Source organism: Odontesthes bonariensis, chromosome 14 (assembly GCF_027942865.1).
Source record: "Odontesthes bonariensis isolate fOdoBon6 chromosome 14, fOdoBon6.hap1, whole genome shotgun sequence".
Taxonomy (NCBI): Eukaryota; Metazoa; Chordata; class Actinopteri; order Atheriniformes; family Atherinopsidae; genus Odontesthes; species Odontesthes bonariensis.
The window spans coordinates 31,903,249-31,928,676 of record NC_134519.1 but is presented as its reverse complement, the minus strand read 5'-3'; the positions used below and the strand labels follow the sequence as shown (position 1 = coordinate 31,928,676).

The following is a 25,428-nucleotide window of genomic DNA, read 5'->3' as shown; positions in this document are numbered from 1 at the left end:
ATACACACATATGTTCAATCCTTCACAGTCGCTTTCATTACACAAGAACTTTGGTGGCCTGAACTGAAGGGTAGATGTTTCAGATGGCTTAAGGTTACTCATCTGCACGATGAGTAACTTGCTTTATGAAACATGTTCACAACCTTGAAGTATGCGTAAAGTCAATTATTAAAATGCCCCTTTGAGCTCTTTTATATAAAAAAAAAAAAAACAGTTGCATAAAATCACAAAAAACACCAGACATTCCTCCTGTGCACAGATTTAGGTTGCATACTATTCAGTGCTTATTATCAGGTTGAAGTAATATTTTAAGGTGAATATATTTTATGTAGAAAAACTGCTCTTATTTTCCCTATAAGAAATCTGGCTGCCTGCACACTCTGAATGACAGCACAACTGTGAACTAAGCTTCCATGTCTCCAGCTAACACAGATGCTGCAAGCTGCAATGAGGTACCACTCTCTCTTCCCGAGAGACAGGCTAGAAAGTCAGTGAGATATGGCTGCTGAAAGTTTCTGTAGGTCTGATTCAAATGAAAAATCTGCTCATGTTAGTGTACATTTCAGTTGTATTCTTCTAATGGTAATCTTTGAAGTACTAGGAGTTTTATTTAAAAGCATTTCATGTGAACATTTCAGGGTAATTTCAAAAGTAATTGTCACAAGAGAGTTTTACAAACCACTTTTTTCTTTTTTTTATTCACAAGCACATCAAATGCAAAATATGCAGCATGCAACTTCTTGAAAGGGTTCCGTACCGCCTTCCAGTACCAATTACACAACATCGGATAAAGGAATAAGCTTGTTCACCATGTACTGGTTCATAAAGGAAAACTTTGTGACATAAAGAAAGTGCATTGATTTCTTTTGAACACAAGTCTACAACAGTAAGAGAAAGAAATGGAGAAAAACTCCAGCTGTGTAAAACGAGTTCTTCAGTTGATATTTTCTGAAGATGTGAAGGCAACAAGCATTGGATGCGAAAGATCAATGAACTACTTTAAGACATCACTTGACTACAGATGTGATGCATTCTTGTTTATGAAGTCCAGTACTTTTCATTGTAAAGCAAGGCATAGTGGTAGCCATTCAACCTGATAACTGTGATAATTTTGGTATTGGCACTTAGGGACTGGAATTAAGCAGGGTAAAACCACTATATGGAGTGTTGGAGGGGTAAAAAATTATATGAGATATGGGTTTTCAGAAACGGGCACGGATTCTTTCCAATGGATCTGTCTCCCACATCTTGGCATCCCAGGCCTGGAACCAGCCAGTAAAAGTTGGAGGCTCTGCCTCTTGTTTGATGGTGGTGATGGGCAGTCCTCTGCGACCAGAGGGGTCAGAGTCCACATATTCTTTGGCTAAAGGACAAAAAAAGAGATTGAGAAAGGGATAGGTACAGAGGCAGACACAGCGACGCAGCGACACAGGTAAGGGAAATGTAAAAAATCTAATAGCATCAGCTCTTCAAAAATAACACCATTTGAATAAAGCAAACTTAAGAAAAACAAATCAAATGCAGTATTCATTTGCAGCAACCAATAATTAATTATTTCAAAACAGTATGGAAATACCTCGTCTACCCCTGCTTTATTTTATATAGGTGTATGAATGCAATTATAATAAAATCATATTGCATAATAATTGTAATAAATTGAGGGAATAGTGATCACATGAGTATGTCATAATTGTGACAGGTCTAATGAGTGGTACCTTTTCCAATTAGATGCTGACAAAGTTATGCCATTCCCACTGATATATATTAGTGCTGCTTGAAGATGTAGCAGAAAATGTAGCTTCAGACTAATGAACACATTCAGACTGCCTTGAGTTTTATCTTTAAAACAGCTGATTTTGTCTGTAACAAAATGTTTCACACAAGTAATCATCAAGTAATGGCATGTCAAGGAAATATGTCAAGATATTACAAAGGCTAAGGTAGTCTTATTTCTGAATTGCTCTTTATGGTGACAGAAAAAAATCAAGTTGTGACTCACTCTAATAGCCTAACTTGGGTTCTTCCTTTGCTGAACACATTTAAAGCAATACAATGTAACTTCTAAAAAAGCCCATTATGGAGCTCCCCCTACAGGCTTGGAGGTAATGTACGGTTACGGTCTCTTGCTTTGTCGGCCTCTCTCTTTCTCTTCCTTGCTTCATCAGTCAATGTCTTCTTCTGTTTCTTAGGTGCCTCTGCCATGATGATCGTACTGACAATGTTGCGCTAGCTTAGCCTTATACCTGGGAGCGTGAGAGGGGTCTATTTGTTTTTGCGTTAGGTGTGCCAGAAAGCAAGTCGAAGTACTTCCGCTCAGTTCCCGGGCCGGTCCAGCAAAGTTACATAGCGCAGTTTTTCCAACTCAGACCCCCGAAGGGCATAGGAGACAGGCCAATCGTAATATTAAAACTCATTCTAGCCGCACAATTTTTTTCAAGCTGTTATTTTAAGGTAGAAATGTTACATAGTATTGCTTTAAATTAAGGTGACTTTTAAACTCACAGTGGCAGGAAACAAAGGTAAGAGTTAAGTAAGTATTTCACAGATCTTTGATATAAGAAATATATATTTACTTTTATATGAGTCCTTTGTCGAGTAACTTAAACCTATCTCACATTTATTTATTTTATTTTATTTATTTATTCATTTATTATTTTTGTTCTAATATACAATCATTGTAAATATTTTAATTGAGCTGCATTGGCAATTTGAATTTCCCCCACAGGGGATGAAATAAAGTATTTTTCTATTCTATTCTATTCTAAGTTGATCATCATCAGTCAGCTTTGAAACATTTACCCAAACCCAGCAGCTATGACACCAGTATGTTTTCTTACAGCAAATATCTGATGAAAGGCAGCATACTCTATATTTGTTTCTCCCTTTACAGTTGTAGTGCAACCAACCTATTTTGGGAGCTCCCTTCTTTTCTTCTGCATTAGCTTCATTGCCAACCCAAATGAAGAGCTACAGGGAGCAGAGACACATCCACAGTCACTCTGACAGTTTACAGCCAAATATAACATAAGCACAAATTAAAACTCTGTCTGTATCAATATTGCAAAGTTTCAAATACCAAAATGACAGTTTGTTCGTGACAGAAAGCTCATTACCTGGTCCCAGGTATCCAGGATCATGACATCATCAGTGGCCAGATCTGACTGTGTGAAGTCTCCTGGTATCTCTTCTACCTGACAGACAGCACAAATAAAAATGTATTTACATATATCTTTAAAAGCCCTGATGTTTAAAGAAAATCATCCTGCTTTCATCGCTTTACTCCCTGACTTACAATCAGTCGTCCAGTTTTGTTGGAGCAGCCAAACAGACGCGGGGGTTTCACTATGTTCTGCAGACTCTTTGAGGTCTGGTACTCCTTTTTGCCACCAAGAGCAGACCAGAAATCCGCTGCGAGGGAGGAAAACACAACAGACATCAAGTAATTTGCTCCATCCATATTGATTGGTACATTATTTGTTAGAGCAGGAAATGAATCACATTTTGTCTTAGTAACAAAATGCAGTAACAAGTCTTTTTTTTGTTTTTTTTATTTTAGGACATTCTGCACAATTAAAGAGAACTGAGCTTCTTAAGTTGTGTCAAGGTGTGTACGGTATCATACAAATAATCAGCTCTGTCATATAGATGAAATAAAATGCACCCTAATCAAGCATCCCTCAGTTTCTTTTGATGGCAGGTAAGATTTGAAGAACAATGGGCCTCATGTAAGAACCAGTCGTACAAGCAGATTTGTTCTTAAGTCGTGCGTACCAATGATTTAAGAGAACTTGCGCATTCACCAATTAATTTCGTATTTTGAGTTTTCTTTCAGGTACGAACAGATTTTACGAGTGATCCAGACCTGTCGTAGGAGTCACATAAAATAGTCCGCTTTTATTCAGATCAACTTTGCTTGACTAATGGATTGTATATTTAATTACTTTGAAGATATCATAAATAAACATATACATTATACCCCATAATTATGCTGACATTATTCTGTTTGACTTAAATTATGCACTAATAGAAGGTTCATTTGACTGTGTATAACACGGTCAATGGGAAGTATAACCAGTGGCTGATGCGCTAATTTAGGATGCCTTAGCGCGTCAGGCTCTTGGAAGAGAGGGTGTGTTCCCAGACCATGTAGCTATCCTTGCAACGACAGACGAATGGCTGACATTGCAATTAACAGATTGCCAAGGACTGTGCTGCTGCAAATATGCAGCTTGCTCGAGCCACAACTCCAGAGAGTGTTAGGAAGCTGGGGTTTGGGTTTTTGTTTTCTCCACTAGGGGGAGTTTTGGAGCCTACCTGGAGGACGGTCTGGAGATTATTGCTCACACCTGCCTCTCATCAAGAATCAGCAGCAGCAGGATAACAGGTTGCCAGTCCTTCAGTGCCTGAGTGTTAACTATACATGGTACTTGGAGCCATTCCTTGTGTTTTCCTGGTTAAACTAGAATTATCTTATGAAGCTAAACCATGCAGACTTAACCCCTCTGTGTTTCTCATCAAGGTTACCTCCCTGTTGTCTCCTGATCTCAAGCCTCAGTGATCTCGTGCCTGCATCAACCTCAACTGGATTCTTGGATCCATTTCCATGGCAGGCGTAATCTGCTCCTAGCTCCCTGTGAACAACCCTGTGAACCCTGTCCGTCCTCCTACGCACAACAACTGCAAACTCCCTCTGGATTTTCCCAAGGATCCTCGGACTCTCTGGAACTCACCTGGAAACCTCCCTTGGACCCAAGCTTCCCCTAGCGTAGCCTTATATGGTATTATTTTGGGCGTGGGGTATGCAAATTTACTATCCTTGTGCATGTGCACTTATATATGCATGGGTGCCGTGGCATTCATCATTTACGCAGGTCGTTTACATACTTTTCCGAAGTTAAGACCATTTGTTGAATCTTACGTGGCGTGTTAGTACAAGACCTTCATACAAAAAAGTAAGAGAAATTTAGAATAAGAATACAAAAATGTTCTTGCATGAGGCCCAATCTCTTTAGATTTTGTTCTAATTTGTCCTTTCTCTCAGTCGTTCATGTACTATGTTGAGACCTACCTGGTTCCTTGTGCTCTGAAACTTGGCTGGCACTGCCCCCAAAAAAGCCCACCACATGCTTGGCGGCCTCCATCTCCCCATCACTGGCGCCCATACCCCGCCATACAGACAGGGCATTTGAAGATTTCAGCACAAACACATCATTGGTGTTTAGATTGGAGGCAGAGGCTTCGCACTGGACATGGAGGCAAGTAAGAGACATGAGGAAATCAGGACTCTCTACACCTCCTGTCCACACACACATTTTCTGCAGACCACCTCACCTCCACAGCTCGGGTGGCACGGGAAGAACTTTGGCGGATGTGGAAGAGGCGAGTGTTGCCGGCCTGTGACTGTCCACCTTTGCGTGATGTTCCTCCACTATGGATGATCATGGGTTTGTCCTGGAAGAGGCTCATCAGGTGGGCAGGTTCCTGACCCTGAGTCACTCTCACCTATGGGTGGAGCTAACTCATTAATCACCAGAGGGGGCACTGGCTTCACCTATTCTAGTTTTAACCGAGTAACACAAAACCAAGCAACGGAATACAGAAAAAAATAAAGCTTTTCTACAAGCCCAATCTAAAAAAAGTAGGAAGATATTAAAAAAAAAGTTTAAAAAGTTTGACTTTTGTTTAACTGAAGAAAATATTAACCTAAACATTTAATGTTTGTCTCCACCATTTTATTGATTTATTTATTAATAGGATTCAGTGAGCCTCTCGCCCATTGACTGCTGGGATAGGCTCCAGACCCCCCGCGACCCGACCGACGGATTCAGCGGTATAGATAATGGATGGATGGAGGATTCAGTGAAGATTTAAAGGACCAGTTTTCAGAACTTTCCCAACAAATTCATGGCAAGTCAAGAAAATGATGAATCTTGTAGTTTATACGAAGATTAATCTAAAAAATTCCTAATGTGCATTATCTGACAATGATAATGAAACACAAACAAAACAAAAAAAATTGATGCTCAGTGGAAAACCTTCCCAAAAGAATACATAATCAATACTCTGCTCGTTGCAGCGTAGTTTCTAAATGACTGATTATGGAAAGTAAGTGTTAGTTTAGTGTTGTTTATATATGCAAAACCTTTTAAAATCAGTATTATGGATTCTTCAAAAGGAAACTCTGAAACTACTCTGTGTCTTTGTAATTATCACTAACTGAGGGTAAAGTAGACCCATGTTTTAATGAGTTATCCCATGAATATGAAAGTGCTGTTTGGTCAAAATAAAAATTAAAGAAAGACTGCCCTCTGCTGGTTATCCTGGATAGTTTGCTTCTTTAGCAGGAGGAGAGTTGAAATAAGTACTTTTTTTTTAGTACAACAAAATCTTCTGTAATATGTTTAAGAGACTTCCCTCCCTCACCAGAATTAAACAACCACTGTTGGAAAATGAGCTGTTGCAGACACTACAGTTCTCTGCGGATGTGAGCAGAGTCATGCTTGTGCCAAGTCGTGAATATTCGTAACAAAATAAACATCATTGTAGCATTTTAAGTCTTTTTGGGGATCTTATTATCCACTTTCTCAACATTTATTTCTAATGAATCCTGCAGCAGCACTATTTTTAATATTTTTTGGGCTTTTTATGCCTTTAATGGATGGACAGATGGAGAGAGAGACAGGAAGCAGGGGGCAGAGAGATGGGGAAGACATGCAGCAAAGGGGCGTCCGGTGCGGGACTCGAACCGGGGCCAGCTGCAGCGAGGACTGTAGCCTCTGTACAAGGGGCGGCAGCTTAACCCACTACTTAACCGACCGCCCCACTGCAGCAGCACTTTTATCACTAAACAAACAAAACACAACAATTCTGTTTCTTTGAATTATAATTATAATCTATCACGTTCCTGAGTCACAAGTCTTAACATTTCTTTTTGTGTTGGACATCAATGCAAACTCGAAAGAGCTGGGTCTGTGTGTGAGATAAAAGTGTCAAGTTCAAACCTGAACTGGGGATCCTCCCATTGAGTCATCCAGCTTCACTGTTAGGAATGCTGAGGCTGCCAGTTCATCTTGTGTGCACTTCAGCCCTTGCCTGACCAAGTGACACATACAGTATGAGTGACTGTCCTTAAATCTGCTCATTTGTACTGCACTACACAAAATATTCTCTTCATATTTGTGAGTGGATCTCTCGTCACCCACCAGGTGTATATGATGTGTTGCTCCCGGCTTCCCTGTCTGTAGCTGTAGAGGATGAGGTAGCAGTCTCCGCCGTAGAAGTGACCGTAGGTGGCAGGATCCACGGGCACCTTTTCACCATTCTCAACACGCCAGATCTGAAAGCCAGACATACATTTTTTTACACAACCTGCTACTCTGAGTCTTTCTGCCATGTTTGCACTTTTTTTTTTTTTTTTAAAACAGTTCTACCTGGACTTTACCCTTGCCATCGTCCACCATGCCATGCTGGGCTGCCATGGCTTTGTTAGAGTGTAGGGTGGAGGCATCAAAGGGAATTTGTTCCACTTTGGCTATGTGGCCGATGGCGTAGGCCTTACTGGGGCCTGTAGTCTCATCCTTGTCCTTCCAGTCACTGAAGAACTGCTTAAACAGAGTTGTCTCACCACCCGCAGGGAGTACCTGGATCTGTAAGTCAAATTCTTCAGTCAGTTGTGCTGTGTGACACGATTTGTAATTTTTTTTTTTTTTTAGCAATTATGGATATGTCAGCTTTACCTGTGTCTTGTTGCTATATCCCTTGTCTTTGATGAACTGCAGCCCTGTAGACATGGCTGCTTTACGCTCTGATACATTGGCCTTGGGACCTGTTTGGAGTCAGATGAGTCATAATGAGAGGGTCTTTATTTTTAAAAACATGCCTCAAGCAGTTCCAAACTGGGTAATTGGGTATCTGTAAAAAATTAATTGAAGCTTAATTCACTTAAAGATGTTGCAAAGAAACATGAATTATTTGCTAATATCATTTTCTGCTGCATTATTGAGACTAAAATGATGCTGACACCTTTCCATACAAAGATGTTCCTGTCGACCCCGTTGTCCAGGATGTAGCACTCTTCGGTAGACAGCATGGCCTGCTTGAAAGGGCTGGATGGAGCCACAGCTGTCACCTTCATGGAACCAGAAGCATCTGAGATCTAAACAGCAAAAGGACAGCATCAGTTAACAAATTTAAAGTGATTTTCTATTGAGCAACAACCTTAATCTGTCGCACAATTCAAATTAATTTTGTAATTTTGTTGAAAGTAATAGCGCAGAGAGTTTCACTATTTCATGTGGGCCCGAAACTTGAGATTTATAGCTTTACTACAGAAAATCATTTTCAGGTGTACAAGTATCAATCAGTTGCACAACTATAAATCACAGTCAATCTCAAGTTTATCAAGCTAGATTTAAAATCCTTGGAAAAGTACTCTTCTGCCTGAGTAATGGAATATTGTTTTCCATCCAGAGGTCATATGAACATAGTTTTTTTTTATCAATTGCTTGTAATTCTCACCATGTAGAGGGCACCCTTCTTCCTGTTGGAAGTGTCCACCTTGTCATCATCAGGAGTACTGGGAGCAATGTTAGTTTTGGGCCCCAGAGCCTAGCAGGCAAATAATTCACAATTAGAACTTGTTAAAATAGTTGTTTGGATACGCAAATAGACCCAACAGCAAACACAGAAGACTGTCCTACAGCTTCACTCAAATTTGAAAAGGCCTTAATAAATTGAAAAACTACCCCCTCCCCTCAGTCTCCTTTGGCCTCTTTGGAACACTCTCGATGTAAAAGTGGTGTTTACAATGCCACCATGGCACAGTATTGGTACATGGGCAGCACATTACAAAGAAGAGCCTTGTATCCAGTCGTTCCCACACTGACTAACTCAGTGGCAGTCAAATACATCAACTACACATGGCACTTCAGCTCTGTAGCAATCCATTTTAAGGTTTTATTTTGGTGACAATTATCAGGGACAGAGAAGAGTGAGGAATGTGTGTGTTTTACCTCGATGACAGCAGCCGGCTCATCACCCTCCTCCACCATGTGTACTTTCGCTCTGCCATTTCTCTCATTATCTCTGATATCAATTGTGACCTGAGAGGCCTTCAGGCGCTCGAAGCGGTTGCACTCATTGCCACACCACTGATACACATCCTGCAGGATATAAGAACCAGGGTAAAAAAAGAACAAGTTAAGCCTTTAAAAAACTGGTAGATATGCTACATAGACATCTGAGGTTAAAGGATATGAGCTATGACACTATTGACATACCAGTCACCAGTTGGAAGGATGAACTTAAGTAAACAAACAAGTAGTGCATCTCCTTAACATAACTCTGCTTGTTAAGAACTGTTATTCTTAGCTATTTTATGTTATCATTTCTATTAATTTTATATCTTTGCTCTTTAAATCTAAAGACGAACATGCTGTGGACTACTGTCCAGTCATTCATTAATTCTACTGGAATGCTCTTGCAAAGGTTTATGTCACAACTCGGTCACTCCGGTCGTCACAGGATTGTCGTCTAGCAGTGCCTACACCACGCTTAAGACAATCCAGACTCTTTTCATGTGTCATTCCACAATGGTGGAATGACCTACCGATCCCACAGAAAGCTGTGGCTATTCAGTAGGTTTATTAGATCTACTCACAGTAGAAAGAATTTAATTCCAAACAGTAATTATTTTGATATCCACTTTGTCACATAACAAACAAAATTTTATAAAATCAAATAAGAATTTTGGAAGTTAGAGTCAATACAGAAGAACAGATGCATGGCAGCAACGTACATCAGCGGTGTCAGAAGCATCTAGGTTTTCAAGGCAAGTTGGATGACAGGGGGAGGGTTAGTTTGCAATGGTGCATGCAGGAGTCTTCTTATTAGGTAAACAATTGACATCAGGAAGTGATAACACCAAGTCAAGTCACCTCTATATATATAGCACATTTAAAAACAACCAAGGTTGACCGAAGTGTTGCATAGAATAAGAATACAACAACCATAGAACACACTCAACTAGTTGAGCTACCCAGCACCTCAAGATGAAATTTAAAACTGACCAATTGCCAATGAAGGAACTGTTAAAACAGGGCTAATGTGTCAATGTCTCTTTTTCCTTAATTCCAACAAACAACTTGCATGTTTACAACAGATTCACTCCTAGAAATGGAATATTGCATGATTAACAGAGCCAACAGTTGATTCCGGTCTCAACCTACAATATCACTAATTGACATAGCTCTCTTAACAAAAAAGGAGTTTTAAACACTTGCACATAAAAAACAGCTCACCTTTCCCAAGTCAATGATGAAGCAGTCCCCCTTGTTGAAGCTGGACCAGGACATGTCCACCTCTGTTGCCCTGATGGCTCTCCGACCCTTGACATGAAGCAGGCGCTTCACATTCATGTCATTCGTCACAACATGCTTGAAACCTGAGGACACACCCCCTTTCTACAACAAAATAAATTTTTGAATTAAGTTTTACACAAGGAATACTTTCCTATTATATCAATAGTATAGGATATTAACACAAATAAGAGAGTATGAGCTAATTTGATACCATATCTACAGCTTTAGTCACATTAATTAACTCCAATAAAATGAACAGTCATGACAGAAACAATGGGCCTCATGCAAGAACATTTTTGTATTCTTATTCAAAATTTCTCTCACATTTTTCGCATTAAGGTCTCATACGAACATGCCACATCAGTTTCAACAAACACTCTTAAAGGGGACCTCATTTCTGGCATAAAATACGTTCATCTACTCAGCGATAACAGTTTGGTGAAAGTCTGCGTCCTTTGGACGCTATTTAGATCACTTGAGATCTGCGTATATCCATATAACGAGAGGAAATGGGGCATAGACAATATAGCCTCTAATACAGAAAAGTGTGTAAATGACCTGCATAAACATGATGAATCCCACCTGTGTGCATTTAAGTGCACGTGCATGAGGATAGTAAATTTGCATACTCCACGCCCTAAATAATACCATATAAGGCTACGCTTCCTATCTCCCGTGCCAGGAAGTGTTAATTCATGAGAATGGCACCAAGGCGCAAAAATAACAACTTTACAGGCTCTGAGATTGAAGTTTTGCTTTCAGAGATCCAAAAAGGAAAATCTGTCATTTTTAGCAGTGTCAGCAGTGGAATTATGGAACCTGCTAAAGCGAAAAAATGGGAAGAAATTACGAGAACTGTTATTTCCGTGTCACCTGTGGTTCGTAATGTCACCAAAATAAAGAAGAAATGGTTTGATATGAAAATGGCTTACAAAAACATCTCGCCAAGGCCAGGCGCTCGATGACTGCAACTAAAGCCGTGCAATCAGTTGTTGCCTCATCATGATGCTACTTTGAGGGGCCTGTCCATGAGGGGGGTCTTTTGGTTCTCTAGGTTATAGAGCAGTTTGCGTTGATGGAGTGGTACTGTTTGTGGTTGAGGAAAGGGAACGCGTAAGGTGCTTTGATGCGTATATGTGTGCAATCTATTGCTCCAATTATGTTTGGCAGTCCAGCCATGGTATGAAAGTGCTCTTAATTTGTACTTGTTTGACAGCGGTGTATGGGAATTTGATGTACCATGGGTGATTTACTGATGAGAGCTTTGATGACTCAAAGAGGACTGGGACACACCCGATCTGTCTACAATCTCCCTCTGAAAGGTTACCGTGGCCAAAAATCCAAGGGTGCTGAGGACCTGGACATGTGGTGGAAATGGTTTTGATCGGCGTGTTTCTCTCTGGAGTTGTGGCTCTAGCAAGCTGCATATTTGAAGCAGCACAGTCCTTGGCAATCTAAATCGCGATGTCAGCCATTCATCTGTTGTCACAAGGATATCTACACGGTCTCGGAACACACGCTTTATTCCAAGAGCCTGACGCGCCAAGGCATCCAAAAGTAGCAAGTCAGCCATGGTTACACTTCCCATTGACCTTGTTACATACAGCGACACATTAACCTTCAATTAGTGCATAATTTAAGTCAAACATAATAATGTCAGCATAATTATGTGGTGTAATGTATATATTTATTCATGATATTTTCAAAGTAATTAAATATACAATCCATTAGTCAAGCAAACTTGGGAATAACAGCAGACTATTTTACGTGACTCCTACGACAGGTCTGGATCAATCGTAAATTCTGTTCGTACTTGAAAGAAAACTCAAAATTCAAGAACATTGGCGAATGCGGCAAGTTCTCTTAAATCACTGGTACGCACGATTTAAAGGGACATTATGTGATTTCTTCCCCCATCTAGTGGTGCAATTTTATTTTGCAAAGTCGAATGAATTTGCTCTCTAGCGCCTCACGTTTTCAAATGTGCGCTGCAACTTCTTGAACTACGGCAAGCGGAATGTGTCAAGATTCAAGAAGCTATAGCTTCAGACTCAAGGTCCATACAAACAAAAAGAAATCAAGACACACAGTACAAAGGATTACATAACACACATACAACAACACTACAAATACAGATGACAGAACATGTCAGATAACATAACATCTCCTTTGGTGTGCAAGCAATGCAATTAGTCATATTCCGGGAGTTACCGGAAGTGACGTCGACGCAGCATTAGCATTAGCAGCGTTAGCAATAGGAGCATTAGCGGCGGTAAATAAACTCCCGGTAAACTTACAAACTTTCTAATGCCTCGTTTTGTGAGTTAAGAGCCTATGTGTACTACGGCAGAAGTTTGGTAACAATCAATGCATTATTTGTGGGATCATTTACGAGATAAAATCTATTTAGCATTTTTTTTTTTTTTTTTTTTTAACTTTATTAGTAAATCAACAAAATAACAGTTTACAAATGTGAGCATAACGCCAAAAAGAAGATAGCCAGGGGGAGCATAGGAATAATAATAAAAAGAAGATGACCTTCATGATGCACTTACAAAAAGAAAGCTAATGAACACAAAGACATATGTGCCATGGAATAAAATCTATTTAGCATTAGCGGCTGTAATAAGCCATTTGGCGGAAATGACGTCACAATGAGGTCTGGTGGGGAAATCGCGATTCGAAGTGCTTTATGTCCCTCTCGGCACTTCGTCGTTTTTCATAGACCGGAAGGACATGGCAGCCTCCATAGAGCTTACCTGCTCTATGTAGATACAGACAAGTTATTCTTCACTCAGGAGGATAAGTGAGATTTTTGACAGAGATCATTTTACACCAATGAGGACTAACTTATGAATGAATATGTTGATATGAGCTAATAAATTACTTAATTTATTACATAGTGTCCCTTTAAGAGGAAATCTGTTCATACGAGTGGTTCTTGCATGAGGCCCAATAAGTTTGATGCAAGATGAGTGATTTAATGGACCACAGAGCTGCTGCACAGAGAGGGTGAAAAGAGTTAAGCCTGGTTTATAGTCGGTAACGCAAGACGCAAAGCAAGACGCAAGAAGAAACGCAAGCCCTTGCGCGGTTGCAAGCCCCCCATTGCGAGCTTGCGTGTGTCACCTCAATTTTCTAAACTTCACGCAAGAAAAGACGCAAGCCTACTACTTGAAAACGACATACTCATCGATCAGACAGCATGCAGAGCGTTTACACACAGTGCACTTCACTCCTGCCCGAGCCCAAATCAGCCAGCCTGAAAAGCTGATTTCGCTTAAGCTATAAACTCTGTAAATATATAACTTTAGCAACATTTGAAACATTTTCAGGCGAGAAAGTAGTCGTTTAGACCCCCAAGGTGTTGAAAATCTGACAAAATACCGGCTATTTACAAGAAGAAGCATGAATCACTCGAAGAGGTCCTGGCGGTGAATTTCCTTTCATCATAGTAGGCTTGTCATTGAAAAAACCCGCTACTCCACCTACTGTCCTGGCAGTGAATCGCCATGCAGCACACGCAAGCGCCGGCAAAGCTAAATGAAGTATAAACGTCTCGAGCCATTAACATACGCGCAAGAAGAAAGCGCAAGGGCAGTTAAAAGAAGTATAACTCAGCCTTTAAACACAGAACCTCAAAGAACAAAGGGCTGTAAACTGCTGTTCAATGATGAAATGAGCATGTAGTGTAAATCACAGCTAAAAACTCTTATCAAATGGAAACATATGACACTAGCATGATGCCTGCTTGTAGTTTCGAGGAGGATCATGTCTGGTCTGTTGAGTACTGTACCTTTGGGTCAGGATTGCACCACAGAGTGCTGTCCTTGGTGAAGCCATTACACAAAACAAGTATTTACAAGACATGCAAATGAAATTCTGCAAATGAGCAACAGGAAAAGTCTTAACTGAAGAAGAGCAATGTGACTGCTTTTACATACAACAATAGACTGTAAAGCTAAAATTTCTTAGGAAAAACATTCTAAAGAGACTGTCTTGTTTTTGAGCTGTTCACTGTACACATTCACGGAAATGAGTTCATGAACTAAAAAGTATTTGGAGAAGTAGCTACCTCAAAATGGAAACCACATTCATAATTATTGGCTGTAACATTTCCATGGTAACAATGCAGGCTCTGTTAATCTCCGTTTGAGTTTCCTTATGACTGAGTTACAAAAACTATAAAGAGTTGATGAGATTGGGGGGGGGGGTTGAGGGCAATGGGAAACAGATGGCTGGTAAAAGTGGCTGAACTTGTGGTTCAAAATGTCCTCTTTTATAGAAGCTGGTTGCCTGGACTATGGCAGATCAGTCCGTCAGACACACCCTGAGGTTGAAATGGCAACGGTGGAATGTTGTGTGTCCTCTGAACTTCAGACTCTCACGCTTTATTCCATGGCAAATTTCCTTGGATGTGACAATCATTAAATTGCATGAATGCATTAAAGTCAGCAAGAGTTCTGAGGCAGAGTTTAGCTCCTCTTGTTAGCTATCACTACTCTGACTGTTTAAGAGTTATGCTCATTTCATATTTCAAAGGGTGCGCTTTTAATTACAGATACAATAAAAAAATGTTTAAAAAACTATAGACTAAGATGAGAAAACTTTCCACAACTGTAACTTATTCATGCAGCCACTAACACAGAGCAGTAGTTCCCAGGTTTTTTTTTTTTGTCTTTAGGCTCTAAATAAGCAGTGTTTACCTTTAGCTTGTCATCAACACTAATATTGTAGTAGTGCTGTGTAGTGCTGGGCTTAAAGGCAGCAGTGTTTTCAATTGAACGCTATCATCAACACGGTGACATGGTAACAATGGCAACTTGATGATGTTAAATAGATATAATGTTTACAATGTGTTAGCATGTAGACACTTCCTAATTCGCACTAAACAAAGCTGAGGCTGATGAGAATATTAATGGGTTTTAGGTCATCTAACAAAGTGGCGGACAATATACAGATTAGAGGTAGGGGGATATATTCCTTAGGTTCTTTATGAGAGTGATGGACCACTCCCCATCTTTACCTCTGAAAGACTCAGCTTCTCATATGCATCATAAGATCACAAGATTCCTGGTGTCTCATCCCTGTGTCTTTCAGCAAGGCAAGGCAAGGCAATTTTATTTATAGAGCACAATTCATAAACAGGGCAATTCAAAGTGCTTTACAGCTACATAAAATCACAAGAAGGCAATAAAACCATTAAAAAGGAATAAAAAAAAATAAAAGAAAGAAATTAAAAAAGAAAGAAATTTAAAACCCATTAAAATAATCATTAATTAATTAAAAAGTGAAGAGTGCAGATAAAATACTTTCAGGTGTCATATGCACAGCTAAATAGAACTGTTTTCAGTCTGGATTTAAACATTGTCAGAGTTGAGGCCTGTCTCACATCTTCTGGAAGACTGTTCCAGATTTTAGGGGCATAAAACTGAAACGCAGCCTCACCTTGTTTAGTCCTGACTCTGGGCACCAGCAGGAGACCCCTCCCTGAGGTTCTCAGAGCCCGAGTTGGTTCATATGGCTCTAACATGTCAGAGATGTACTTTGGCGCTTGACCATGAAGAGACTTGTACACAAGCAGAGCTGTTTTAAAGTCTATTCTCTGAGCGACAGGAAGCCAGTGCAGAGACCTGAGCACTGGACTAATATGGTCGTATTTCCTGGTTCTAGTCAGGACTCGAGCAGCAGCGTTCTGGATGTACTGCAGCTGTCTTACAGCCCGTTTAGAGAGCCCAGTGAGCAGGCCGTTACAGTAGTCTAACCTGCTGGAGACAAACGCATGGATCAGTCTCTCTAAGTCTGCTTTAGACACTATTTCTTTGATTCTGGCAATGTTTTTTAGATGGTAAAAAGCTGCTGATGTTACAGATTTAATGTGGCTGTTAAAGTTCAGGTCTGAGTCCAATATTACCCCGAGATTTCTAACTTGATAGTTAGGTTTTAGAGAGAGAGTCTCAAGGTGACTGATAACACTTTCTCTTTGTTTCTGTGGGCCACAGACAATGATTTCAGTTTTGTCTGAGTTTAGCTGGAGGAAATTGTTTTGCATCCACACACTGATCTGTTTGATGCAGCGACACAGTGTATCTACAGGCCCGTGTTCTCCTGCCGTCAGTGACACGTAGATCTGAGTGTTATCTGCATAATTGTGGTAGGACACATTATAGCTGCGTATTAGCTGGCCTAGTGGAAGCATGTACAGATTGAACAATACGGGTCCCAGGATTGACCCCTGGGGAACCCCACAGGTCATAGCCATTTGTTCCGAGACACAATTATCAATTTCAACAAAATATTTCCTGTCCTCGAGATAGGACTTGAACCAGTTTAAAGCACGACCAGAGATTCCCACCCAGTCTTCTAACCTCTGTAATAAGATCGCATGGTCAACTGTGTCAAAGGCAGCACTCAGGTCCAGCAGAACTAAGACTGTGACTCTACTTGCATCTGTGTTCAGGCGGATGTCATTTGTCACCTTGATCAGAGCTGTCTCAGTGCTGTGGTGGGGCCTAAAGCCTGATTGGAAAGTATCAAAAGCATTGTTAGACAGGAGAAAGTCACTAAGCTGTTGGTATACAACTTTTTCTAGGACTTTGCCTAAGAATGGCAGGTTTGATATGGGCCGGTAGTTGTTCAGTACTGTGGCATCAAGATTGCTCTTCTTTAGAAGAGGCTTAATGACAGCAGTTTTTAAGGCCTTTGGAAATGTTCCAGTCAGCAAGTGACAGTTTGTAAGAAATGTGGAGTTAGGTGCTGTATTTAATGCCAAAACATTTTGTTTGTTCCTTTACCCTGATCAGGTGTTTAAGTTCCTAAAATTAAACAAGTGGCTTTGATGCACATGCTGTTTGTGGGGTTTCTCAGCTGGAAGTTGATGTTTTGAAGGCAGATGTCACCCTACCCTCCCCCACTACAATAAAATAGCTACATGATGTGTATAAGCATAGTGCATAATTGGAATTTCCTTAAAATGTTAACATGATAATATATTCTTCTGGCAACTAGGTCATTTTTTTACCCAATCATCTCACTGACCTCTCTTCTGCCTGTGTCACTGCATCACAACTGCTTTGAAAGGGGGTTGTAAATGTTTATAGATGGGCAAAGTCTGCATGACATCAGGACTTAATGGTAAACTACAAACGTGGCAACCAGGCTAAATGACCTATAGAAAGTTGCCATACAGGGCACCATAACACAAATATTACTAACGTGAAGAAAAAAAAAGGATGAAAACTTGGAAGGAATATTTAATTTTTTTCTTCTGATTAGCCCTGTCATCGTGTTATGATTTATATGGGGACCAGGAACCACTGATCTAAAATATTTTAATTATAGTGACATTACTCAACCAAGCCTGCCTTTGCGACCTTTTAAAACTTACCTGATACTTGATGCCTGACTTGAAGTACCCCAGAAAGATGTTGGATTCGTAGTTCTGCACCTCCCTGGACTGTACTGGCCCACCACCCAGGAAGTCATCCAGCTGTGTGGCAAAGATGGCTGCCGCTCCACTCTCATCCTGCGAACATTCATCACCTGCAGCGGACAAACCTTTCTGCTTAGATGGTTCTTTAACATTCTTTTATTTTTGCTCAAGAATCAAGTTTCTCAAAGATAAAACTGCAGCGCTTCAGTTTTGTACTGAACTTTCTGAAATCTCTGAGTCAGTCAGTCAAATCGACCACATCTGTGGCAGAGCTGCTTTGTATCCTGTGATTACTGTTAGGAGGCACACAACATGGATAAAACTGTTCCTGAATTTTACATGACTAACATCGATCCCACACAGACAGATGTTATTCATATTCTAACATCTTGCAGGTGGTTGCAGTGGGAGCAGAAAACTAAAAGCCTGTGTGTTTATGTGCTGGCACTGGAGCAGAGTTGGCAGGGAGCAGTAAAGACCTGAAGGGACTTGAGCTTGTATCTTGTGGCTCATTCGTATGTGAGTCATGCAGCAGTTTTCATTTAGGTCTCTGTTCTTGTTGTGCAACAGGAATTTTTTATTGAGGATGAGAAAAGACTGCTTCAATTTAGGGTGCAGAGTAGTTCAAGTTGATCATTACAGTCTGCTCTTCACGGGCCTGAATTGAGGACATGATGAAAATTCAAAAACTGATATGACTGTCAGTGAGGATCATTTTAGCTTATAATACAACAGGATTTTTCCGTAGCCTTTTATTTAAAAACCAACAGATATAATGTCACAACCAGAAAAGAAATCATCTTACACCTAAATACTAATATGTGTTTGTATGTGAGAAAGTATCATTACATGAAAGTGTGCATGTATGAACACGCATAAAAGTGCATCAGCTTTGAAGGAAGTGACTTTCAAGGTTGAAAATGCAATTTGTTATCTATGCTTGCAGCTAACCTAAAAGAGGAACTTACACTGATACTGCATTCCTACCCATGATGGCTTTAGATATGGGTAGTTTGCTTTGATGGTTTAAAAAAAAAAAGATTTTGACTAAACTTGATGCATCATAAAAATAACCTTTCTTAAGATGATAAACATAAAATTAAACTGAAATGAAAAAATGACAAATAATAGTTTAACAACCAAGGAAAGGGCTGCTTAGTGTGGTGGTTAGCACCATTGCCTCACAGTGAGAGGGTTCCAGGTTCAACTCCTGGCTGGGGCCTTTCTGTGTGGAGTTTACATGTTCTACCTGTGTATGTGTGGGTTCTCTCTGGGTACTCTGAGTTCCTCCCACTGTCCAAAAACATGCATGTTAGGTTAATTGGTGACTGTAAAATTGTCTGTGGTTGTTTGTCTTGTGTGGCCCTGTGATGGACTGGCAACCTGTTCTTGGTTGCGTCACACAAGTGACATGCATGGCTTCCTCTTCCTGTTTTGAAAGTTGTATTGACGTCTATTTTGTACAGAACTAGTAGCATGTTCCACACGTTGAGGTGAGGAAAAGAAAAAGTGCTTTAGAAAGATTCCAACTTCCAAAAGTGTGTTTATATCTTACCCAGCCACATGTGTATGTAATATGATGGCGCCGAGGTGGTGAAGAGCAGCAAGTAAGCATCTCCGCTGTAAAAGCAGCCATGCAGGGCTTTGGGAACAGGCTTGAGGTCCATGTTCTCGATACGCCACACCTGCAGCCCCGCCTCTTTTCCTGCACCTTGAAACTCTTTATGGGAAACCATGGTGGCTCTGAAGAAGAAGAATCCATATGGAGGACGCCAGAGAGAGACTTAGAAAGTGATTTTTATTTTTAAAAATTTAACCTATGATTTACGTGGGTTTTTTTGTTTTTTTGCCTTGCAAAACTTCGCAGCAAATAGATTCTTGTGAATCCAAACTGAAGTTAAGGACACGGAGAATGACGAAGACACAGCAAAAACTGTAGAGCACACAAATATAGTGTGAAAAAGTTGTTTTTTTTCTTCTGCTTTTTTTTCCTTTTTGTGGTATCATGTGTTTCCTGAGCAGTGCGTGCAGATAATGTGTGGGTAACAGCTCATAGTGACAAGCACACAGTGGTTATAATTGCATGTGAAATCTTTACTGGCAGCCTCTTCCATTTCTGGGGTTTCATTGTGCAGACTAAACTTGACAAACCAAACCTTCAATTATTCACCCATAGCCTCTGCTTTAACAACTATATATACTATGTATAAATTTACCAGTGAGTATGGAAAATAATTATTTATCAATATTAACAAATGAATTAATCCTGAAATAAATGAATTAATATAGATTGTATATAAGCTAAGATATTTCAAATAACAAATAAGTGTCTTATTCTTTTTTAAAGATTTAATTCTGCACTTCTTCATTTCAGGGAACTTTTTTTCTAATGCCACATTTTTACCTACATTTTTTTGTTTCATTTCTAATATTTAGGTGAAAGGGTGTGATTATCTTTGACCAAGCAACAGCACAAGAGTGGTCTGGGTGAGACACCAGAGCTGATCCATTCTGGTTCCAACCTGAGTAACCGAAGTGCTGCTGCTTTGTATTGTTAATTCAGATAACCACACCTCTTTATTTAAACGTATCTATTAATTTTTTTATATATATTGTATAAAATAGGATTCCATAAAATGAACATACTGTATAAAAGTTAGTAGAAGTCAGTGTAACAAATGTTGAATTCATTAAAGGTTTGAACTGTTAACAATTGCTTCGAGATGCATTCTTGCAAATATCCAAACAACACTTCCAAATTTCTGAAAACAAAGCTACAAATCCACCTGCAATAAAGCGCAATTTTAATAACTAATCCCATATTGATTCAGGACCTTTGTACCTTTATCACTGGATGTCTTATTACCGTCTTTGCCAAGACAAACAAGTAAATCGCCAGGCAGTCAGCAATGAGCACAGAGGGACATGCATGACCTGCTTTTTTAGCTCATCCCTTTTTGGTATTTCTTTAGCATCACTGAACCTTTTATAGGAAGTTAGGAGTTTTTAAAGATGAAACTTTGGTGACAAGAATGAGTTTTAGCATCATCAAAGCCGGGAGATTACACAGATGGGCATTTTCCACGATTACACAACAACCAGATTACACATCTGTGTGGGAGCAGGATTACTGCTGCAGTGAGCCTGACGTGCTCTGTGACGAAACAACCCCTGAGCATGTCCACTCACTTTCCACTTTCACAGCTTTCACTCCATTTACTTTCCACTGCAATGCATATACTGTTAACTGCATCCTACACCAGGGTGTATTATTTACTCTTGTTATGAGGTTAGATCATGCTGTTACGAAAACCTGTTAGCCACACAAAACAAACACACAACACCACCTTGAGGAATATCATCATAGTAAAGTTTGCTCAGCTGTGTGTTAAATGCAGCTCAGGTTTCATAGAAGGAAGTGGACTTCCTGTAAGAAGCTGATCAATAAGTGCTGCATCATGGACAGATCACCAGATACCAGAAAATGAATGGCCATTAACTGCCCAATGCACTGTGAGGTACACTGATGTGACACAGTAATGAGCACAATGCTGCAGGTCTGTGGGTTTCAACGGTAGCAAGAGCATCGTTGATTTAATCTAATTAGCCGTTTCCAACTTTCCAGCTTTTCTTCAACTCTCGTCTCATGATGTGCTGCAGAAAAGTGCACTATAGAATAAAACAAAGCACAACGTGCGATTCATCTCTGTTGCGTCCATTTGCTTTTTCCTTTTGCTTTTTTTTATTAGAGCATTACATAACATCCAAAGCACTACATTCCCCACTTCAGTCTCTGTTTGCGCTCTGTTTCACTCATTAGATAACAAACAATGACAAGAAGAAATGTGCCCCATAACACCATGACGACCAGTCCAATAGGGTGTGTTTCCATCATGAACTGAACTCTTTTTCTTCTCTGTCACCGCGCGGGCTGCTGTGACTCGGAGCAGTTTAATGAACGCAGACTTTCCACATCTGGATATTCCCTCATTTTTAAGCCTGACAATTCTGCTAATAATTACAAACCCGTGATTTGAAAAACCATGCACGATTTAATAGCAAAGTCCTGAATGGCAAAACTGGGGCAAGTAATGTTAACTGGAAAAAGTTCACTTACAGATTGCAAGACGAGTCGCACAGACGAGGAGGAGGAGCAGCTCACAGATGAAGGTTGTAGACGTGGGAGTGAGGAGTGTATGAGCGTCTTTAGTGTGTAGTAGAGAGGGAGGAAGGAAATGTGTTCTGACTGTACATGAATCTGAAGAGGAGTGGCTTGGAGCAGATTGGTCGACAGAAGCAGCAAGCATACAGATGATTCTGTCAGCCACTGAGCTCTCAAAGATGCTTTTAAACTGTGTTTTGGGGCACATGTTAACTTTTTTTTGTGTGTGTGTTGTGCAAACTTCTGTCTGCTTGCTGTATAGTGAATATTAATGTGCGCTTAGTGTTCAAGTGGGGAGGGACAAAGTTTACTGAACTTGGTAGGTGAACTTCGAATGTAGCAGCAGAACGTTTGTCTTTCCTTTAAAGGAATCATGTGACGGAGAAAAATAACAAAGAACAAAGAAAAGGTGTCTCCCTTTTGAGTTCCTTTAACGTAACTGCAACTGTATTTAAAATAAAGATTTTTTTCACGCTGCAGAGAACCTGCTGAGCAGCTCATAATTTGCACTCATTAAGTTGAAGGTATGCTCCAACACACCCAGCCACAAACTGATTTACTAAAACCTGACAAACCACACACAGGCTTCAACACGAGGTCACTGCACAACACCATATCAGGAAATATGAGTGCTTATGTTTAATCTGCTTTAATTTTTTATCTTTAAGTCTAAACAGTTCCCAAGATAAGACTTAGATTTGAATTTCTGGAGAAATTTTCATAAATCCTGCCCACCAGATGTTTGGCTCTTCCTATCTGGATAGTGATGAGATCTCATTTTGAACCTGTAGCAGCCAAATTCTGTTGTATCTGAGGGATCCAGCAAACTTAATGATTGTACAGCACAAGACAGCTTGGACAAAAACAGCCTGGCAACACGTTGTCGCAAATTGTGATTAAAGCTTTTTCTGCATTAACACAGTTTAGACAAAAGTGGGCTGGGATGATAAGCTGTTGTCACAGGACGTTTCATCATGATAGTTTTGTGAAATAACTGAGCCCTTTCTAAAGTTATTATCGACTTGCTTGAAATTTCAGTGTGTCCCTAATTACACAATCTGCACACTCATGTGAAGGTGCCATTATGTGTATATGTGGATAGCAGTTGTGACTGAGTGTTGGTCAGTGTTTCTGTTGATGTGAGTGCATGCCACACTGAAGTTTAGATTCAAACCAAATCTGACTGAGGGAACTATCATGAAAAAGAGGAAACATCTGTGCTACCATCTTTGAGGCCCGTTATCTCCTGGGAAAAATGGTTTCCTTTACCCGTCTTCCTCTTATGATGAAAGAGAATATTGATTTGCTCCAAATTTGTTGAAAGTAGGAAGTCTGCTTCACCTATCTGAGCTCATTTGTTTATCTATGGGCAATGGGAGTTCACTGGTGCCACATTCGGGTCGTAATCTTATCATCATACAGGATATGACATTAGGCCAGAGGTCTATTGTGCCATTCGCTGACAGCTGCCTGATGCACATCCCCATCGATAATGCAGCCAACCCAAAATGGATTAGACTTATAGTGTCAGAGGCTTAAATGCCTTCAGTGTTCAACAAACGAAGCAGACAGGTGCTCAAACTTTTCCAGAGATGAAACTGGACATCTAGTCAAATGTAAATACGAGATTTCATTTGGGATGAAGTTTTTCTGCTACAGTTGACAAAAAAATAAACATTTGGAGAAAAAAAATAGATGAGATTGTACATATCATTCACATCTGTTGGATCATCAATTGCATCAGTTTAGTTTTCTCTTCTTAAAACACCAACAGACTAGTGTGGGATTTTTCTTTCTACATTGTGCACAGTCCAACCCAACCCCCATTATCATGAGTTATGTTTGCCACAGCTAAAACTTCACTCAACACACAGACTGTAAACGGACTGTGGGAGTGGCACAGAAGAAAATGTCTGGCTTGAGTTGTAAAACAACTTAAACCAGGCACACCCACTCCTTGTGTAGAACGGTTCAGTCTAAAAAGGGGAGGGCCAGAGTCACTTAGCTGCTCCTTGGTGATTGTGGTGACCTTTCCACAGTGCAGACTATTAATGGTTGTTTTCTCCCATGCTGAGTCGTCACACCAGGTCAACTCTAACACTCCATGCAGGTCACAAAAGCTCAGCTGAAAGAGTGCCTGGGCCAGGCTGTGCTTTGGGTGCCGCTCTCTCAGTTAAGGAGTACACAGCTCCTCTCTGACCACCACAGAAAGCATTTGTTGCTGTGAGCGCTATGAAGGTAGCTGCCTGGGGCATCAATGCAGATGGCCTGTATTGTTTACCAAACTCACCCCAAGACAAATACATTGAGACCATTGAGATGACTTTGAAAAATGATAGATGAATTTTGAATCAGATTGTACCCAGTAGAAATGATTGCCCTAAAGGGAACATAATGAGTTTTTATCCACTTATTTATTTGTAAAAACAGAGAAGCTTACGCTGTAATTTGTTTATCTGCTGCCATGTCAACATCGACCTCTGCATCACATTAACTCCTCAGAGCAGCACAGAGTCAACATCCTGCTGTTACAATGAGTAAACAAGGATCTTGCAGATCTTTAATTTAGAGCATTATTGTTTTATTGCACAATGTGTTATACTTTATATAAACCGTGAACAGGTGGAGTGTCATCTGTTAATACTAGTGTTCGGTGTCTGTGGCTCAGAAGGTAGGGCACTGCCAATAGGAAGATCAGTGGTTTGATAATATTACTCATTTGTGTGTGTGTTGTGCAAACTTCTGTCTGCTTGCTGTATAGTGAATATTAATGTGCGCTTAGTGTTCAAGTGGGGAGGGACAAAGTTTACTGAACTTGGTAGGTGAACTTCGAATGTAGCAGCAGAACGTTTGTCTTTCCTTTAAAGGAATCATGTGACGGAGAAAAATAACAAAGAACAAAGAAAAGGTGTCTCCCTTTTGAGTTCCTTTAACGTAACTGCAACTGTATTTAAAATAAAGAATTTTTTCACGCTGCAGAGAACCTGCTGAGCAGCTCATAATTTGCACTCATTAAGTTGAAGGTATGCTCCAACACACCCAGCCACAAACTGATTTACTAAAACCTGACAAACCACGCACAGGCTTCAACACGAGGTCACTGCACAACACCATATCAGGAAATATGAGTGCTTATGTTTAATCTGCTTTAATTTTTTATCTTTAAGTCTAAACAGTTCCCAAGATAAGACTTAGATTTGAATTTCTGGAGAAATTTTCATAAATCCTGCCCACCAGATGTTTGGCTCTTCCTATCTGGATAGTGATGAGATCTCATTTTGAACCTGTAGCAGCCAAATTCTGTTGTATCTGAGGGATCCAGCAAACTTAATGATTGTACAGCACAAGACAGCTTGGACAAAAACAGCCTGGCAACACGTTGTCGCAAATTGTGATTAAAGCTTTTTCTGCATTAACACAGATTAGAGAAAAGTGGGCTGGGATGATAAGCTGTTGTCACAGGACGTTTCATCATG

The 25,428-nt window shown here is 40.1% G+C and overlaps 1 protein-coding gene across 1 annotated transcript; it reads right to left on the bottom strand.

The window, feature by feature from the left end:
- Positions 1–669: 669 nt before the first annotated feature.
- scinlb (scinderin like b) lies at positions 670–22,018 on the bottom strand. Its single transcript, XM_075484076.1, has 17 exons — positions 21,908–22,018; positions 19,346–19,533; positions 17,746–17,900; positions 10,299–10,460; positions 9,012–9,161; positions 8,518–8,607; positions 8,023–8,155; positions 7,737–7,825; positions 7,431–7,646; positions 7,203–7,336; positions 7,002–7,092; positions 5,332–5,502; positions 5,069–5,243; positions 3,293–3,408; positions 3,114–3,191; positions 2,907–2,967; positions 670–1,363 (listed from the first exon to the last, which is right to left on the bottom strand). The coding sequence occupies exons 2-17, from the start codon at positions 19,524–19,526 to the stop codon at positions 1,203–1,205; spliced, it is 2,163 nt and encodes a 720-aa protein (XP_075340191.1). The 5' UTR covers positions 19,527–19,533; positions 21,908–22,018; the 3' UTR covers positions 670–1,202.
- Between the last annotated feature and the right edge of the window lie 3,410 nt (positions 22,019–25,428).